Source organism: Acanthisitta chloris, unplaced genomic scaffold, assembly GCF_000695815.1.
Source record: "Acanthisitta chloris isolate BGI_N310 unplaced genomic scaffold, ASM69581v1 scaffold35540, whole genome shotgun sequence".
Lineage (NCBI taxonomy): Eukaryota > Metazoa > Chordata > Aves > Passeriformes > Acanthisittidae > Acanthisitta > Acanthisitta chloris.
The window spans coordinates 2,513-22,890 of record NW_008650544.1 but is presented as its reverse complement, the minus strand read 5'-3'; the positions used below and the strand labels follow the sequence as shown (position 1 = coordinate 22,890).

The following is a 20,378-nucleotide window of genomic DNA, read 5'->3' as shown; positions in this document are numbered from 1 at the left end:
CTCTGTGCTGAGTGTCCCGGCGCTCTGTTGAGTGTCCCCGCTCTCTGCTGTGTCTCCCGGCGCTGCTGAATGAGCGGCCGTTTGTCCCTGCCCTCTGAGCGCGGTGACACAGCTGTGCGCGACCTGGGAAACCGAAGGGATTTCTGTCGGAAATCAGATAACGGCCCAGAAATGAAATCCCTTCAAACGCTGATGGCAAAGCTCCCAGTGCTTTGAGAACACGAGGATTTCTTGTAAAGTTTCTGCTCTTTGAACTTCTTTCTCTGGCAATCAACTCATGGAAGGACTGGTAAAATTGTAGGAAGGGCATATATTTATTTGTTTGGCACTGGAGATGGTTGTGTAAGTCTGCAAAATTCTTAAATTAAGACCAGAAAATGGAATTATAGGATAAAAATTTAAAATGTAGCTCTGATAATGACCTTGGTTTATCATGTCAGACAATTCCATTTCTAAGGAGAATTTTGGGTATGTGATGAGATGGTAGGGCTAACTGGTGAAAAAGACAGAATAACCTGCAAATCAAAGCTGTAATGTATTGGAGAATGGCTAAGAGAGCAGGGATATAATCCTGGGGAAGGCCAAAAAGAGCTAGGCTGCAGTCCCCTGGGAACGTACAGACACAGTCCTGGGAACGCACCTGGGAATGCAGTGTGCACAAGCAAGGCTCTGGAGATAGTAACTTATATTTAGATGGGGAGTAACTCAGCTGGGCAGATGGCAGATGGCAGGGGTAACTCGTCCTTGAGGGTGAAACAAACAGGTTCAAGAAAAACAGCTAGGAATGCACCCAAGCCTGGGAAAGCAAGAGATAAGCCTCACAGCTGCAGCTGTGAGTAGGGAGAGTACCTGAATGCTATCTTTAGAGCCTAGCCAATTAAAAATGATGGATAATTGTACACCTGCTTCTGCACTGGATAAAAAAGAGCCTGTCGGACAGTAAAGATGGAGCTTGCTGTATCACCCACACGGAGTCGGCCGCTTGCTTCCCCGCACGGAACCTTCACCTTTCCCAACAGTAATGCTTTGAGTGTTGAAAAAGCAGAGCATTACCAGGTAGTCAGAAAGCTGTGAGAGTTTCTAAATTATTTTAAGATAAGAATTTGAGCCTCAAAAAAGTAATTATAAGTGGCGCTTTTGGTTTTGTCCATCTTAGATTTTCCCCCTCTATTTGCAGAACATTAGAAGTTACCAGAGATGTAGGTATTTAACAGCTTGAGAAATGTAACAGAAAAAGCATGCAATCCACTGAAGCAAGAGACTTGAGTCAAGAGAATTAGCAAATGTTCTTAGTCTTGTCTTCAAAGTGCTTGTCAGAACTTTCAGTAAGGTTGCATTGCTTGTTCTTTCATTCCACTTCTGGAGCTGGAGAACAGCAATCATTATTTTGCTGCTGTTTCTTAAGTAAACTGTGTCTGGAAGTGGGTCAGTAACTTTGTGATAGATCTTGTTTAGAATAACCCAAAGTATTTACAAACTGTAAAGGTATGTCTGTGTGGAAGGTAATAGACTTCATCTAGATAGAAACCTACATTCTTGCTTACTGTCATATACCATTCTCCTTAAAGGTAGCAGTTACTACTAGTTATGAATTTACACTATAGTGCTAGCTCTAGAGGTTTACCTTAGGAATGTCATTAGCGTGCTCTGACAGTTGTCACCAAAATTGGGAATAAAACCTCTTAACACCAATGTAGTATCAAGAAGCAGCATTACTTATTACGGCGCTGGATGCACAGGGGATTGCTCCTCCAAGCGTGTATGCCAACTGTCCAAACTTTTTACTGTTGAAACATTTCAGAAAACAAACAAATTAGTACTCACTGGTCAAAAGTTACCTAACTTATTAATTAGTATTCTATCATCTATTGGTTAGTGATTCTCTCACTTCTTATGCTAGTTAGTCGGCTTTTGAGTTGGTGGCTTCTTGGGGGTCTCCCATGGGGTTTTTTGATGGTCTCTGGTGGTGCCTTGTGGTTGTTGAAAAGACGTCCATTGGTGTCCTTTCCATGAACTGTGAGTCTTCCTTCCATATATGGTCTTGGCTCAGCTCATTACCTCATTTGCAGATTATCGAGTTCCTTATCTTGGTCTTGATTGAATTCTGCTGGCTCCTCTGCACTGGTCTGGGTTGAGCTAGTCACAAATGCAAGAATTTATGTTCTTGGATGCATTCTTGTCCAAGGCCCTTAACAACAACTCCCTTTTTGAGACTTACTCAGACAGTTAGTCTTAGGTAAATTCTTTTAGCTGCCTTGCTAATTCTGCATCAATTAACACTAGTCTGCTAATTTTATAACATAATTAAGAGCCTTGATTAATATTCTGAAGGAGAAAATAACATAACTACTTGAAAGTAATACATGACAAGAGGACGGTACCAAGGCCCTTAACAACAACTCCCTTTTTGAGACTTACTCAGACAGTTAGTCTTAGGTAAATTCTTTTAGCTGCCTTGCTAATTCTGCATCAATTAACACTAGTCTGCTAATTTTATAACATAATTAAGAGCCTTGATTAATATTCTGAAGGAGAAAATAACATAACTACTTGAAAGTAATACATGACAAGAGGACGGTACAAATGGTACAAAGCTGTAAGCAATGTAATCTGAGGTTATTTTCCTTTGTCCAAGGCCCTTAACAACAACTCCCTTTTTGAGACTTACTCAGACAGTTAGTCTTAGGTAAATTCTTTTAGCTGCCTTGCTAATTCTGCATCAATTAACACTAGTCTGCTAATTTTATAACATAATTAAGAGCCTTGATTAATATTCTGAAGGAGAAAATAACATAACTACTTGAAAGTAATACATGACAAGAGGACGGTACAAATGGTACAAAGCTGTAAGCAATGTAATCTGAGGCATGTTTATTTTCCTTTCTGTGTGTTGTAGTATCTTATAAAGCAGTTAAGTTGTTCCACAGAAGGAGTTAAATATGTGATACCAAAGAGTCAACCTAGGAACTGGGAGCTGTGCTGTTAGATCCCTGTTTCTTTAACCCCCAGGTATCAAGTGGTTCCATGTAGCTCAGTGTTAGTTTACCATGGAGGATCTTATGCGCTATGATTTCACAGCTTGCTAACTACTGATCTCTTCAGTATGGATAAGTCCACTTCTGTGAAGTCACAGTAAAATGGCAGTCTTTCGCATTACTTCTCAAACTAGTATCTCATTATGTGCTCTGAGATGCATGACCAGTGTTTCAGCATGTCTTACAGCTCTACTTAAATATCTATCTGATATACTATGTAATTGATTGTCTTACCAAAACCAATCAAAAAATAAAACCAAAACACCACCCCCCTTCACCCCGAGGTGAATTTTCCTTTTCCCAGTGAGTAGGAGCTACAACATATATAATTCAGCCAATCTGTGCTTTATTTTCTAAACATTTAAGTAGTGATCATCACAGTGTCTCAAAATATAGCACTGTCAAATTGTGTTGGTCTTGTGATAAAATGTACCTGAATGTTACCAAAGTTTTCATGGACAAGTTGCAGTTTAGTAATATTTTGGGAGGTTATCTGCAAGATTTTAATGCTTCTCAGTGGTGAATTCTAAGAAGAAATAAAGACCAATGCTGACAAAGCATATGCCTAGCTTCTGCTGGGTTCAATGGGTACACAATAGAAATAGCTTTGGAAATCTGGATTCCTGTATCTGGATCAAATTCTTAATAATCTGCAGTGCTTCTGACTCTGGTGATGCTAGAGAGGCCTATGGGACCTGATCTGTACTCAGAACCACCTGAGTGATCCAGTAAGAGTCAGTATAGTAGAATATGTTTTCCATTTACTTGCAATAGTTCCTAGCAGTGATTCTCCACACCTGGAAAAAAAATCTCAAGTTCCTCCTGTCTGATCAAAATGCCTGTGGTCTGAAAAGTTATTGTTATGGTTGGGCTTCTGGTGCTCTGTCAGGTTGTCTTTTGTGATAGTCGAAGACTTAAAAAACTCCTCCAGCTAAATATTTCAAGTTACTTTATATCATGTTGTTCTTTTGCAATCAGATACATATTAATATGGTGCCAAGAGATTAAACAAATGAATATACAGCAGTGACTGCCACATGATAAGATCTGAGAAGACATAGCTGTTCCTCATATTGTACTCTCAGCACAATTCTGTTCATAAAGAAGTTGTATGATTGCAAAGAGCTGCTTACTAGAAAGAATGAGAATACAGCTTTCAGCTTGAACATTGGCTTTTGCAAACACTTGGTAGACCCTCCGGGTGAGATGTCTCTTTCAGACCTCTAGCCTCAGTGAAACTGCACACTTTGTTATTCATCTGTTTATATATTTGAGTCTTTCCTCAAAAAATATTTGGAGAAGTCAAGCAGGAAAAATGGAAAACATAAGCTCTCAGCAGAATAAAACAAAATTGTTTCTGACTAAAATGTGTACAGTCTACTTTACAGGTGCAATGATCTGTTCCAGATGTCTCAATGTGTGGCTATGGGAGACAAAATATGTGCTGGAGAAAGTTTTCTCTGGATTCACTGGCTCACTTCAAATGTGGTCCAAGGAAGAGAAGGCAAAAAGGCTATTTGAACTGAGGAGTGTTCAAGTTCCACTGGACTAAGTGTGTCTTTTGATTACAAATATATTAAAAATGTCTTGTTTTTTTTCAGAAATAATTAAACTTTTTCTTTGCAGCTGATGTTGAAATGGCATAAGGACAGTTTTGTAATACATCTTTTCAGTGGTTCTGTTTGAGAGGATTGTGAAGGGAGTGTTAACTGTAGATCAGGAAAGCAAATGAGAAAAACACTTTTATAGTCTTATGTCACTGGGACAACCATTTCAATGTGGCTAGTAGCAGCTGTCATTCAGTTCTTTCACATTTATGTATTTTTCTATATAAATTTATTTTCCTGGCAACTGCAGATTCTTACCACCATGGTTTGAGTATCTCAGGTTTCTGTTCATTTTTTGTTGTTGTTGTATTAATTCCAATTAGTTGTCTTGTTTTACTTCAGTGTGCTTATTTTTCCAGATACTTAGTAAATAGTGTGGAACAGGAAGGATGCTGCACACTCAGCAAAAAAAATACAGTTAAGAAAGGATATAATACTGGGAACACTTTTTAATATAAGACTACCTGGAAGTTCTGGGCAGCATATGTGCAGAATCACAGATGACTCTAGCTATTGTGTAATAAAGATGAAGTGACTGCTACTTATTTCTCCCTATACCATTCACTGAATTTCATGTAGCATGTGTAATATCCAGCACATGCCTCGTTATTGATCCCATATGGACTTGCTCTGTGATTTCAGGATATGTAAGTCCTAGTCCTATTGAGCTAAATCATGTGTTTGGAATTTCTGATTATATGCTTAACTTCATTTCACTTCTGAAGAAAGAGTGGTTTTTTTGATTCATGCTCTAGATTGGGACTTAGAAAATTAGAGTTTAAATGTTTTTGTTGTGTTCGGACAACCTGCATAAATTTGAGAAAATAATTTATACTACTCTGTCCCTAATGCATAGAATTTGTAAAAATGTGGGAAACTCAGTATTTTTGTAACTGACAATAGGAGTTCAAATACCCTGGTGACAGATACCACAGGAGAATGGATTTGTAATTTAGTAATCCTGTCCTTTGGAGTACTAAATACCCCAAATACAGTGGAATAAAGCATTTTAAAGATAATGGCTCTGTTCTATGGAACTAGAAGAGTTAACTTGCTAGTTCCGTTTTAGCCTGGACTTTGTGGATCCAGCTGTGCATAACTGAATCTTTTTAAGTTCCACTGTGTACAAATGGCAATAAATAAACAACAAATATATATAGACATACCCCACACCCTTTTTTTCTAATCTTCAGTGGTATTTTGGACGCTATGATGGTTTTTCTTAGTGCAAGGTTTTATTGACTTGTAATTGTTTAAGGTTGGGATGTTAGAACAGCTTTCTGTTGTTGTCAAGAAGCTGTTCTTGATGCAAAGTTGGGTATGATCAGCCCTGATCTGAAATTACAGGGTATTAGTTCCTGTAGCACTTTGGAAAGACAATCTAATATTGTTCCCAGAAATTCTAGACCATCAGTGAAATCTTCAGATGCCTTTAAAAAATAAATGAGATACAAACCCAATACTATTTATTCCTAGCAAAAGTTATAGGTGCTAATTCTGCTTCAACAACAGTCCTGCTTCACATCAACTTCTACTAGATACTTGCTAAGCCTATTGACTTTCTCTTAAACCGCTTGCCCTTTAGGACATTTTAATACAGATCCCTAGTGTATTGTTATCAGAGCAAAGGGAGAAAAAGAGGCTTTGGGTAGCCATTGGAAGAGGTACATAACAGAACATGTGGCTCTTTGAGAGTTGCAGCTACTAACATGCCTACAAAAACAGGCCTTGGCCAGCTGAGAGTGTGTTTGGATTGCTAGGAACACTGAGATCTGCAGGCAAAATGATGCGTTACAATGCTGGAGAAGGCACAAGTTAGTGAAAGTTGTGCTTGCAAGTTCCAGTACAATGTTGCTAAATGCAAGAGATGATGGAAAAAAGGATTTTGAGAGGAAGAAGGAATGTAGGAATACAACACAGATTAGAGGGCCATTTGAGTTGGTTTTCCTTGGCACTGTTATAAAATTTGAAGAACGTACGTGGCAGTTTCCACCACCAATGGAGTATATTGCACTTAATATTTTTCAAAGCTGTCCTCCTTTTGCTGAGAAACCAGAATTGATGCTAATGAAGAACACTTGTCTCTAGTCTTGTTTCCCCCTCCAGCCTCACCTTACATGATTTCTTTTTCAACTAAAGATAATTCAGAGTTCACACAGCTCTTCTCTTGGAATCATTATGGAGAAAACATGACAAAACAAAATGGGGAGTTTATCATTCCAAATAAACACTTACAAGGTCTCAATGACACTAAAATATTAGAATACAATGAAATGGAGTGCAGAGGCAAAAGGAACATAAACATGAAAAGTAAACAGAAAAGAAGCTTGAAAAAATTTATTTAAGGCTATCATTTAGTATCCTTAAAGCTTAGCCTTTTTATAACAAAGGTTTTAAGAGAGATATTCACTTCTTAGGCATTTGTAACTGCCAGCCCCTTACCAATAACACATATAATTGGCGATTGAATTATTTGTGGGTAGAAGTAAACTTTTTAGAAAAATAATTTTATCATTAAATATAAATGGAGTTACTTTAGTCCTAATAAATGGAAAATATGAAGATATGGAACTTTCACAGTCTTAAAGCTGTTAAGATAACCAACCCTTAGACAACAGGTTTTCCATATATAAACCTTTGGCAACACTAAACTATAGTACAATTATTTCTTGGCATGCAAGGTGACATAGCTTTGTTACATCAAATGTAAATGACAGAATACAGATTTCAGAATCTCATAATAACTGGCAGTTGTTGCAATGAAGATCTTCATTTATCCCATTTTATTCTGCATTTCTACTGGTACTCTTCCAAAAGGTCCCTGGAGAAGAAAAAAAAAAGCAGCAGCAATTAGGAAATTTTCAAGTCTCCCCAGATTTATGAAATATGTGTATATTTTTTCTGTTTAAGAGTTAACAGATGTTAGTTCCACAGACCTCTTGATGTCTCTCTCTAATTCAGACTGAAAACAATTATTCCTAATGGAAAATCTTTTTAGTAGTTTAGAATAAATTATTTTCCTAAATTGTTAGCTTCAACACTGAACTACAAACACAAAAATAGTAACATGTTAATAAAAAGTATATTAACTATACCTTCTAATTTTTTGAGACAATATTTGTTGTTTCAGATTTCCAAGATCATGTAGTCATTTTGGGTGCTTCAGTAGTGCAAAAACTAAAACTAATGAGTGGACATCCAACTTTTAAAAAATCTGGTCACTCACATGTGCCTTGACTTGACATTTTATTATCTTTTAAATGCTTTGTTAATTTTAGCGAATAAATATTAATCTGTTCATAGAGCTCACATACAGAATGTTGCTTTGCCTATATACAGGCCAACTAAAGCAGGGTTCTTAAACAGTTACCTGTCAGAAACTCAGATTGCAGCACTGTTCCCTAATGGCAAGCCATAATTCAAGGCAGTGCTTTATATCACAGTCTTTAATGAATAATCAATTTGGTGTAATTTTACCAATAAATATTTCTGATTTTAAAATGCTCATGCAAAGCAGAGTTTACTTCTGAGGAACATTCAGTGGCAAAACTCCCCTCAGGTTAAATAGGAGACTGTTAGAGAGGTTCACCACTGATACAAAATGCAAATTATATTAGGAATGAGTTCTGTTTAGTGTCTTATCCTTGTTCATCTGTCTGTAACAAAGTTTGTAACATAGGACAGATGTGACAAAAGTTAAAAGAAAAATTAGTAGCATTTTCCCTATGTGTGACAAATGCATTTTAAACCCCAGTATATTAAGAATAGTATAAAATTCAGGCACCTTTGGGTAACTTTTGTGTTAATTAGCCATTTTAGGAACTCTTTGGCAGCCATGTCATCAAGGACTTTGTTGATATCACTGGTGAAAGTGCCATCTGCATGTCTTCGACCCAGTTCTTCGGCCACAAGAGCTTTTTCTGGGAAACTTCAAAGGGAAGAAGTTATCAAACAATTTGCAGATCAAAATAAACAAACAATTTAAAAGGGCCTTATTATGAGATTCTAATACACTGCAGGTTTCCTGTGATTTTAAGGAATTAAGGGTTGAGCCTGATGTTATGGCTCAGTATAGCACAACATGTATCAGAACATCTTTTGAGGCATTATTTTCAAAACAGAAGACTGGTTCTTCCAGTGAATCTAAATTCCTCTCTAGCATTTTTGAAAAAGCCCTACATGCAAAAATGTCTCAGTCTGCAATATCTATGCCAAGTAGGCTAGGTATCAGTAGAGTTATTAAGAATCGTTGTTTAAGAAATATCACTATTATAACATTATAGTCAAATTTTCAACCTTTTTTTCTGTTTTAATTGGACTTAAGTCCTAGTTATTTATTTCCAATTGCATAATAATTCAGATATTAAGAGCAGCAAATTTTTTTGGGGGGGTGAGGGTGGTTAAAATAGCTCAGTTAAACCACCTGTATAAAATCTACGTGCTTGTTTGCTGTAAAAACATAGAATGTAGCATTTTATATTTGGAATCAGGGCCTGATTCTTGTTCTATCATTTTTTGACAGCTGGAAAACCAGTATATTAAGAATTTGATTTAGAAAACTTTCCTCTCTTGTTTCATCCCTTCAAATACAGGAAGTTTTTAATGTGTTCCATTAAGATGGGCTGAAGCTGAAGCACAGAGGGCTCTGGGTCCAGTGACAGGCAGCCTGGGTCATTTCAAGGCAGGCTATATACGGGTTTTACTACAAAAAATACTAAATATTGGAAAGCAGAAGGGTGATCTACATTTAATTGTCTATCTAGGTTTCTAAATTCAGTTAATCACAGCTAGGCTGTATTTCTCTCAGACAGATACTGAAATACCCTATTTCTGCTCATGAAAATAAAACATGACAGAAAAGCAAGTGCCAATCTGACCATCACTAGGAAGTGAAACCAGCCTTCTCCTTCTCTGCATAGCTGACTTCAATTATCAACACTGTTTTTTTCAGGAAATTTTCATTATTTACAAAATTTTCTTTTTCCTATTTAAACTTCCTTGACTGCAACACACAATCTTGTCTTACAGATTGTATTTTATTATCATTATTATTATTATTTATTTTCATATAGTGCAAGAGACTTACATAGTACTTTACAGCTGGTAGAATATATAATCAGAGGATGAACTGAAATCCCTGCCCCGAAGAGCTTACATTCTAAAGTCACAAATAAGTACAGAGCAGTTTAAAGGTGGGGCGTGGCATTTGCATGGTATAGCTCTTAACCATGCAGAGCTGAAAACAGATGAGACAGAAGGTGCCTGCAGGAGACTGAAGGTAATGCCATTTGAAGTGTAAGACCATCATGAAAAAAGATGTAAAGTCATAAGTGAGGACGTGAAGTGAATAGGATTGAGAAATCTGCAATGAGTATGCGCAGGACAAGATAGAAATGAAAGAAATCAGAGTCATACATAGGTCAAAACTGTGGAGCACTGTGTCCAGGAAGCTGCAAACCATAGCAAAAGCATTAGAGGCATCTTAGAAAGGAAAATAAGTTATAGATATAGGAAATAGTTATTTTGGCAGCAGCAACTTGGGGAGGCTCTGAGGAGCATGGGAAGAGGAAAAGAAGCCATCAGTTACTGCTGGGAATGATCAGCAGCACATGGAGTACAGCTGATGGCATTGGTAAAAATTTAATCTTGGAAATATTGCAGAGGAAAAGATTGGCTGTAAAAGGGAAAAAAGAGAAATTAATTTAAGATGACACTGACTTGAATCATCTCAGTGATAGTTATGTGAAGGGAGGAAATGCGGTACTTAGGGGAAGGCCTAGTTTAGCTTTAGATGTATTGTCTTAAATATAGCTTGACCTTTGAGAATGTAACAGCATATTGAACAGGTTTGTTTTAATCTGTATGTGAACTTAATATTGTAAAGTCATAGTCTAACACCCACAGAGTATCTTCTATTATAAAAGAAAAGCATGAAGTACAGCAACAATGATCAAAAATACATCAAGGTTTCATCAGGCATGATTTCTAACCCCAAATGTAAGGCAAACTTTAATAATAAGAATGGATGGATTCTTACTCTCTTCTTCCTCGTCCATTCACTAACCAAGCAATGAACTCTTTGGCAGCTTGACCTTCCAAATAAGAGGTGATATCACTGGTATAGGTGCCTTCAGCATGTCTCTCAAATTCAGCATGACGCTTGGAGATCGCATTGCTGAAAGAAGAGCAACATTGTAGGACCAGACTGCATAAGAACTTCCTTTTTTCTAGCCTTTATTGATTTATATTTCCCACTCACCAGACTATCATTTCTTATAAGGGAGAGAGTTTTTTTTGCTTCCCAAATTACTCTTGATGTAATTTTTTATTGATATATTTCTGTTCTGAATATATTTCTGATACATTTCAGTCTGTGCTATGCAATGCAATTTTGTGCAGAGATTCCTGAATTAGTTCTGAACAACTTGATTCAGGTGCCGAAAGCAATTATAGCTGCATTGAAATGGACTTTTGCTAGATTAATTAGCTGTGTTCAACAAATGGTATTGCATCATACAGACATGATTTATGTTAACCTCTTGTGTTGCGTAAAAATTTCCCTTAAGCCCTTCTCCTACCTTTATCTTCTTTCCTTTTGAATTTACATTTTGAGTTGTTCTGTGAACACCATTTTAATCATCATTCTGACCAAGTCAAAATCTTGGAAAAATTTCGAGCCTGATCAACTCCATCTTATTAGTGGAAGACTTTTGCCCTTCTCCCTCCCTCCTCATTGTGCTTCTTTCTCTGACACAGCACAAAATTATGCCATGCTGGCCCTTGGGAAGGCAAACTACACTGAGAAGTAGACATATTATGGAACATTTCCCACAAATAAGTTCCCTATCATTTCTGTTTCAGAGTTTGTTCATTTCTGCCCAATTTTCAGGCCCTCTGGATCTTTATTATTTTTTTCTTCTTGGGATTTCACCATTCCTCCTAATTGAATACCATCTGCACTTTTCATCAGCATGCTAACTAGAGTTGTTTGGAACATTTTTAATGAAATGTTAATTTTGTTGAGATGTGCTGTTTCAATGAAGCTGAAACATTCGTACAGATTTGTTATTGATACTGACAGTGTGAACTTAAGGATCTTTGTGATCTAGGCTATCCTTTTTGGAATTTCTGACAAAAGAAAGAATTAATATAGGTGTTTCCATCTGTTTTGCAAAATCAACTATTGGATTTTTATTTTATATACTTCAAATTTCCAATCCCCTTCCCAAAAACATTGTCAGGAAACAAAATTCTGGCCTCCAGCAGATCATGTGCTCTCCTTTGTGTAATGAGCAGTTTACATAATGTGGGCCAGAGTGCTTAGGGCTGAGCATTGCATCGTGTTTAATCATCTCTCTGCAAATTGGTGCCTGGCCATTGTCCTTTCACTAGTCTTCTCACTGTTTTTCTTTTCCTCAACATAATATGGAGTGGCTTTTTGTTTTAATTTTTTTCAGCCTTTTTCTATATCAAGTTTTTTAAAAATGTTGTTCTTTACTCTCCTTGACTACTTGAAAGGTCCTTTTCTGAAATCTAATATCATTCTATTGCGTCACTTGAATCCACTGCATATAGCTATAGAACACAGTTACAGGAATAAATAACATAGAGACATTTCCTCTTTCCTTGTAAAAAGCAGGTGTGAGATAATATCTTTTGATACATATTTCTTGGATTATTGTTACATTACAAAGAATACTAGTTGGTTTTTTTCTTGCTTAACTGAAAATGAGTTCAAACCAGTTTTGAGTAACAAGCTGTGGCAAATAGGATACCTTGAGAGCTGGTCCTGGACTTTGTCATTTTCTTTGTCCTCCTGTGCTTGTTGGCTGTAGTGGAATTCCACAATCATTATTACCAGTACATTACCAGATCATTATTACCAGTACATTGCCCTGCATGCATAAGCTGATAAGATTTTATTGGGTATTATCTAAATAATATGATGAACAACCATGACTGATAGATGAATATTATAAATCATTTCAGGCATATGAATTTAAATTAATACAATGTGTGGAAACTGTTACTTCATACTTTAAAGGCTTCCACAGGGATTTAAAAGCATTAATAGAATAGATCTTTGGATTCAGAGGCCTGATTTTCTCTAGAATACATTTTATTGGGTATTATCTAAATAATATGATGAACAACCATGACTGATAGATGAATATTATAAATCATTTCAGGCATATGAATTTAAATTAATACAATGTGTGGAAACTGTTACTTCATACTTTAAAGGCTTCCACAGGGATTTAAAAGCATTAATAGAATAGATCTTTGGATTCAGAGGCCTGATTTTCTCTAGAATACAGAGACTGACCTTTTTTTTTTTCCTGCTCTCAGATTGGTTTTTCATTATTTCATTTTCAAAAAACCTGCCAATTTATACTACTGGATACTGTTAAAGTTAGGCTTTCACTCTCTTTTCACAAATGAAACATTGGATTAGAGTATCCATAGATAGGAAAGTTTTGTTAAGGCCTACTGGCCTAGACCTGTACATTATATTCACATATCTTATTCCTATTGAACTTCATTCATTCACTGAAACAATCTGCCCCAAAGATGCCAAGAGAGTCTTTTTAGATGGCATATCAAGTAATATACTGATACTATGCTTTCATTTCTCTAAATCCTTCTGACTGATTATGCACATATTTCCCATTTCTAATAATGCGTTAACATTATATTAATGGTTGGACTTGATGATCTTAGAGGTCTTTTCCAACGTAAATGATTCGATGATTCTAGATAAAAATTTTCCTTAAGTACTTTACTTATTGGAGGATTATCCATGATCTGTGATGGGAAGCTGATATCAAGAAACACAATTCAGCTAGACTTTTGCCTGTTTGTGTAAATGAAGATCTATCTCAATGTGACCAAAATGCTTACCCATTTCTTTTAGTGTTCATTAACCACTGCACAAAGTCCTGAGCTCGTCTACTGTCCAAGTACTTGCTGTAATCACTGGTGAATGTGCCTTGTGAGTGACGTTTCACTTCATTCAGCTGTCTAGATTCATCTAATGGTTCAGACTGGGAAGCTTTGAATGATCTGTGAAAAGTTTAGACCTTATTAATTGGTGATGGGTACAGTACATTCTACAGATGCATTGACTTTTCTTTTAAAAGTAGCTCCCCGAAAGTGAAAGCAAGTAGCATATCGATCACTAGCTGTCTAGGAAGATGAATCCACACTGTAGATTTACACAGTCTTCTTGGATAACTCAGGCAGCTATTGTTTAAATACCCCAAACCTCTGTGCTATGCTTTGCAATATTAAAAAAAATTGCCAATTCCAATGGTAGATGAAGTACTTTAAATCATAGTATGATTGGCTTCAAACATTACGAGAACAAAATTCAGGCCAAGTATTTCAAAAAGATTGATCTAAAGCATTTACCTTGATTTCTCTTCTGTATCCTGAAGAGGATTTTGCCAGCTGCCTTGGACTATCATTAAAAGGAGCCCAGCAACAAAATAAACACTTTTCATTTTCATTTTCATTGCCTGTCAAAACAGAAATAAGGCAACAGAGAAAAACGTAATAATCTTTACTTGTGTATGAATCAATTGCATCAAAAAGACATTCTTACTGCTGATCTAAACTTGAAGATATATATTGAGACCCCGTAAGGATGGGCTCCATGTCTAGTGGCTGAAAAGTTAGTGCCTTGCTAGGCATTTGAAAGATGTAATCTCTGTTCTAGTCTAGGCTCTAGTCTGTGTTCTAGAATGCAAAGAGAGCTGATAGCAACTGCATCCTCACTTTCTTTTGCAATACAAGGATAAAGGTCTGTATCTCCTTTGCTCTGTGTTCCGCTGATGGCAAGCGCTAGATCTGTAATACTGGTTTATTGCAAAACTGGGGGTTTTGGTGTGACTGTTTTCTCCCAGCTCATTCACTAGAGAAAAAGCAAAACAAATCTTTGTTGAGAATTCTGTCACATTAGCAGCTCCCCATTCTTTCCTTCTCACACTCCACCCTCCTTTTAAAAGCCTGGGTGTTTTTTCCCTGAAATAACAGACATGGCAGCAGTAGGCCTCTGGACTTAATAATGACTTAATGTGTGTGAATCCTTAGAAAACAAAAAGAACACCAAATCACACACTGACTTGTGTTCAATTCATGACGTGAAATGTCAAGTTTCGCTTGTTGCACTACTGACATAATACTGTATTCCATCTTAAGGGCTTCCATTGTGGGGTTTTGTGGGATATAGCAGTTACAGGGTATATACTTCATATTAAGGATACTAAAACAAAGCAGAAAATATTGTATCCTGGATGTAATTCTTACTGTTACAGGTCACTCTTTTGGCCTCAACCATGTAACAGAAATAGCCATGTATATTACATGTATCTTCGTCATATGCATTGTAAAAACTTGACCAGTCACATTGACTTCAATGTTACATTTTTCAGTGTAACCTAGAGTATTACAGTCTGTACAAATGCTTTGGTGATCCGCAGCCAAGCTGTGACTCCCTTACTTGCATTAGTGACTGGTTTACTCATGCAAGTAGTAGAGTTATAATTTTTAGTCAGTAGTCCCCAACAGGAATAGGGCATTCTCTAGTATCTGAATTATGTGTACTACAATTTTCATTGTTTAATGTAATATTATTAGTCTGTTGACATAGGATCCCTGATAGGACAAGTTCTGTTGAACAAAGAAATGCTATTCATTTTAGGCTCACAAAACCCTTTGCAAAAGGGACCCTGGGCAGCTGATGACCAATAGACTCAAAAGTGCTTTGCATAAAAAGGAAATGAGAGGAAATCTACTTACAAATTGAACTACTTACAATTGAATATTGTTTATTTTTAATTATTTTGGATCACTAAATTTATGGAATGAATATATATAAAATAAATTAATTTAAAATTTGGTTAGGTAATTTCAACCTTGACAAAGCAATTGAATATGCCATTCATTCAATGGCTAAATGCTCATTGCTTGAATGATGAATAGCAAATGGTTGTTCACTCTAAAATCACTGTGGATCATGATATTAATCTGCTGTAAGGCAACAGAAGTTGCAATGAATTCACATCAGCAAAATGTCATTGGAAATAATTTCATCATGTACTTGGGCTGATACTTGTGTATTTGAAAAAGCCCTTCTGCCATTCATGACATTTTCCTGTGGAAGTTTACGATACAGTCTGAAAAACAAAGAGAGATAGGACAGATGAGTGCAGATGAATAAAGTGGTAGGTCGCAAAGGAAGACCCAGTCAAAAAACACCCTCCCCACTAGATGTAATCTGTGCTGAATTCCTGTGGCTTTTCTGGGGGAGTCAGTTACAGAAATTCAATGATTTATAAAATAATGCAGTCTGAGTGAAAATAGATCTATTCTCTGTTATAATGCCTTGTCACAATAGGCTAAATTTAAGTATACTATGGCCTGAAAGAAGACATAAGAAATTTATGAGGAAATGATGTGTAGTGAAGGTGCAGATTAATCTGTTTTGAGATTTAGCGTTGGCTCTTCACTGAGCAATGCAAATGGAGGGGCTATATGAGCATCTCTGAGAAACTAATCTCCTGCATCAAAAATCGTACTGCTCTAGGACTTCTACTCTGCTCCAGTAGTCTACCCCTTCATAACAGATTTTATATGAAACCTGTTCCTTCCATCCGGTGTAAAATGACTTACAGTTGCAGATGCAAAGCTTGACTGTTGACAGGCATTTTATGATGGTTAGGAAGACTGTATTGCTACTGGTACTTTGTGAGGCCTAATTTTTAAGAGACTGTTAAAGAAAAATATAAGTATTTTACTAGAATACCTCAGTGTCAGTATCAAAATACCTGAGGCAATCAAAATCATAATCAAATATTAATCAAAATCAGGAAAAGAAATTTATGACTGCAAGATATTGTGATTTTTACTATTAAGCACTGGAGTCAGTTTCTGTCTCTCCACCACAATCCACTGCCAGTGTTGCTCATTTTTTCATCACTGTGTATGGAGACTCATTTCTACCTTCTGCAATGTCCTGATCTATGAGATTTGATTCCTACACTTGAACATATCCTCCTATAGTTCCAACATATACTAGAGTGGTCATGTAGTCAGTCTTATTATAACCCTAACTATAGTATTGAACTCTCTTTTCACTGTTTCATTTGGAGCTGTAATTTGGTGGTGCAATACTGACATCCAATGTTTATCCCCAAAAATGCATGATTTCACATTTCATAGGCTTCCAGCAATGGAACAAAAGCTCGGCCTATTCTTTGGGAAATGACTCTGTTGCGATCACGAAAATGGTTTGATGATGTTAGGTGATATGGCTGTAAACGACTTAACCTGGACACCAAATAATGTCTGGCTATTACACCATACATAACTAAATTTGCCCTGCTTAATAGTATGCCAGCAGTTTTGTATACTTCTACTTAACCTGGAAAACTAAAGAGAAATATTTTACAGTTGCCTATAGCTTTGCTAAACTGTGATCCTGATTAGCCAGAAACCCAAGTCATTTAGGTGGAATGAAATACATAGTCTAGTCATTAATCCAGCCTCCTTATAGTAAAATAGTAATATCAAACACCAGAAGCTTTTCTTTTATATAAATCATTAAAAAATAATTAGAAGTCATTGCAGTCAGTAAACAGATATTTAGTGATTTCAGTTTATCTTGACTCTAACTCTTATGTCTCAGGTCTATAGAACTTTCAGACATGAACAGTCCCACTGGCTACTTTATGCCTTTATGTGTAAAGTTAAATGCACGTTCAGCTTCTCTCTAAATTTTTCAGAATCCAAATTGGGAGATTACTGAAAAGAAAGATGTGTAATTACAGTTTTTTGAAATTAATACAATTTTCAACTAAGAGAATCTTTATTAATAAAACAAGCATTTTCAAGAGCTATTAACCTTCTGTCAAGTATTTTCTTTTAAAAATGTAGAAACAGTTTTGTTTTCTCCATGTTTAGTACTTGCTACTGGTAAGCCAAACCAGCAACAGCAGTTTTTTGACAAGTTAAAGAGGCTACAGATTTTAAAGAAGAAATTGTAATTTTTGTCTCTCGGGAACACAAACATGTTTTGTAGAGAAAAAGAGATGATCAGCAAAATACTATTTGCTTAGTTTATGCCAGTTAATCAATTAATTTCCCAATCAGAAGAAAGGTTTTATTTTCTCTAAGTTATTTAAGTCACCAGTAGATACTGCTAAAAACCATAGAATCTTCTTGTCAAGGTGCAAGAAAACTAAGGCTAATCTTATACAGAAAATTTTTGTTCCTATATATATCAGACGAATGAAAATGTTTTCATTTCTTACTGATTGGAAATGAAAAATTTAAGACATCTCAGTTGGAACCACCAGAAATATGTAACAAATATCTCTCTCATATCTTGATGAGATATTTATTTGAATATTATTTCCTTGGTCAACCTGATTTTGCTAGTTTTCCCAATATATTTTACTACAAATGTCTTTTGTACATATGTGCAATTTTACCTAGATTAATTTCATTGAGTTTTAAAAAAAATAACTTTGAAAAGTCAGATTTGTATCTCTTTCCAGTTTAAAAATATAAATTATGGAGTTACAGTAGCAAGAAAGGAAATACATGAAAAAAGAGAAATGCATGAATGAATGAAATAGATTTCTGTTGACATGAAACTGTTTACAAATAGCAATGATTTGTAGTTATAAACAAATTATTTTTTCAGGTTGATGTACTTTACTTCTAATTTACGTACCATGCTATAATGCCTTGTGTAAAGTTCTGTAAAATACAACAGTTCTCGTCTAAGGAATTTCATAGTAGGATGGAAGACTACATTAAATTTTATACAATAATCGCAGTAACTATTGAAAGGCTTTAATTTTACTTCTGAGCCTTTTCAGATCTTACAGTGATATGAAAATAGTATTTGCTTGAGAGAAAGTAGTCTAAAAGCGGGGCAGTGGAGTGACAGTCTGTAGGGCGAAGGAGTGACAATCTGTCTTGGACACTTTTAAATCAGTGTCTATATAAACCAAATTGATTTGTTTGCATGCTGCTAATTTAATCCCTGTTGATTCATATTTAGGCAGTATCTACAAGGAGTGAATATTTTTAAACTCACATTAATTAAATATCTGTACAGATGATACTAAAGGAGATAAAAATATAAAAATCAATAATTGTGCATCTCACACTTAAATTCTTACTACAATGCTTGTCTTTCATGTTCTCATGCTTAATCTTCCTTCTTTCAATTAATTCTGTAACTCAAACTGTTGATTTCCTTTTTTTGGATCATTTTCTGTGGAACTAAACATTCAAAGATTTAAGTGATGATGTCATTAACTCTAAATACCAGTGAGTATAACACAGAAGAAAACATCAATTTGCTGAAAGATCTTCACCTCTGTTGCAAACTTTGCACAACACAATTCAGATAATGCACTCTGCTTTCCCAAATAAATTGTACTGGTAGTTCATATAAATCTTACCTTATTATACTTTGAAGTGATACGTGGCAGTTGCAGAAAGAGCTGCTACTCTCTTCTGCAACTTATGGCAAGCCTTGAGGATCCTGAGCTCTGCCTAGCTGCCTCTTTGCACAGTCTTATATATGTACTGTTCAGCTCTAGTAAGCATTACAGGAGTGCATCATTGCTGACAGTTTCCTTATTCAACTTTAAAAAAAAGAAGTCATCATATTTGCTATTCATTTCATTTGGTAATTTTACAAGCAATTTCACACATTCATTCTGCTTACTTTATGACATCAAAGCTAACATGGATTTGCAAAAGGAGTGAGGTAGCAATGTCCAAAGAAGTAAATATCAAACAGAAGGGCATTAACATGACAAACAGTGGGCAAAAGGTGCCTGGGACTAAGACAGCAATTTCTCCAAATTCTGATTTGCCACATTTAACATTTAGAATCCTGATTCTGTTGACATCAATATCACCTATCAATTTAAAATGAGGTTTATAAATTTAATACATTGTTAACAATAACCAACACAACTTCCACAAAGTCCTGGAATGATTCTTCAAGCAATCTGCCAATATAATGACCATGAAGAGATTTGAAGTACTGCAGTGATGGCAACCCATTATGCAATGCCTAGCACAGGTCAAATTTTGTAAAAAAAGTTTTAATTAACCTTAGATGTAAAATTCCAAATTTGTAAATGCTACTGTATGAAAATTCATACTCACTTGAGAACTGTATGCCATAACCATTATAAACTGAGTTTCACACAGTGGCCTACAGATTTATGCACAATAAATCTTTTGCTCATGTCTCCATTCCCTTATGAGGAAAAAAAAGAAAAAAACCCAACCAGATTTGAGCTTTGTAGCTGTGTGCAAGTATTGTCAAGGTCCTAAACCATTCAGTAATGGGGACAACTTCACAGCTGTGGTGGGGCAGCATTGCCAAAGAAGGCTATGTTCAGCCATCTGGTGATGATAGAGAGATTGACTCAGGTGAGTCAGGTAGGAGACAGGTAAGAGAGATTGACTCAAAGCTTGCCAATGGCCCTGGCAGCTGAAAAAAACTTAACAGTCAGGAATATGGGTATTTTATCCTGTCTATGAAGCAACAAGACAGATATCACCCTTCAAGAAATTAGTGGATAAATTTTCCTTTACAGACTTTTTCATACATCATGATAATTCTTTGCAAAATACAAAAGGGCACAAAAAATGAGGTATGATTATTTCATATGTAAGATATCAGGCAGTCCAGGAGACACAT

General features: G+C 35.9%; 1 protein-coding gene across 2 annotated transcripts; it reads right to left on the bottom strand.

The window, feature by feature from the left end:
* Positions 1-6,964: 6,964 nt before the first annotated feature.
* Positions 6,965-19,921, bottom strand: GCG (glucagon). Of its 2 annotated transcripts, none has more exons than XM_009069406.1 (7): positions 19,838-19,921; positions 14,054-14,160; positions 13,544-13,705; positions 12,418-12,471; positions 10,680-10,817; positions 8,427-8,570; positions 6,965-7,463 (listed from the first exon to the last, which is right to left on the bottom strand). In XM_009069406.1, exons 1-7 carry the CDS (start codon positions 19,859-19,861, stop codon positions 7,439-7,441), a joined length of 654 nt encoding a protein of 217 aa, XP_009067654.1. In that variant the 5' UTR covers positions 19,862-19,921; the 3' UTR covers positions 6,965-7,438. The 2 variants fall into 2 exon arrangements, with proteins under 2 accessions (XP_009067654.1, XP_009067662.1); XM_009069414.1 differs by lacking the exon at positions 19,838-19,921 and adding an exon at positions 19,120-19,213.
* Positions 19,922-20,378: the final 457 nt, after the last annotated feature.

What these genes read in the sequence shown, in the direction of transcription:
- GCG (XM_009069406.1), bottom strand. Translation starts at nt 19,861, where the DNA reads ATGGTTATGGCATACAGTTCTCAA. An exon ending in TTATGGCATACAGTTCTCAA is followed by an intron (nt 14,161 to 19,837) that starts GTGAGTATGAAT and finishes CTGTTTTGACAG; the next exon opens with GCAATGAAAATGAAAATGAA. An exon ending in ATGAACACTAAAAGAAATGG is followed by an intron (nt 12,472 to 13,543) that starts GTAAGCATTTTG and finishes ATTCCACTACAG; the next exon opens with CCAACAAGCACAGGAGGACA.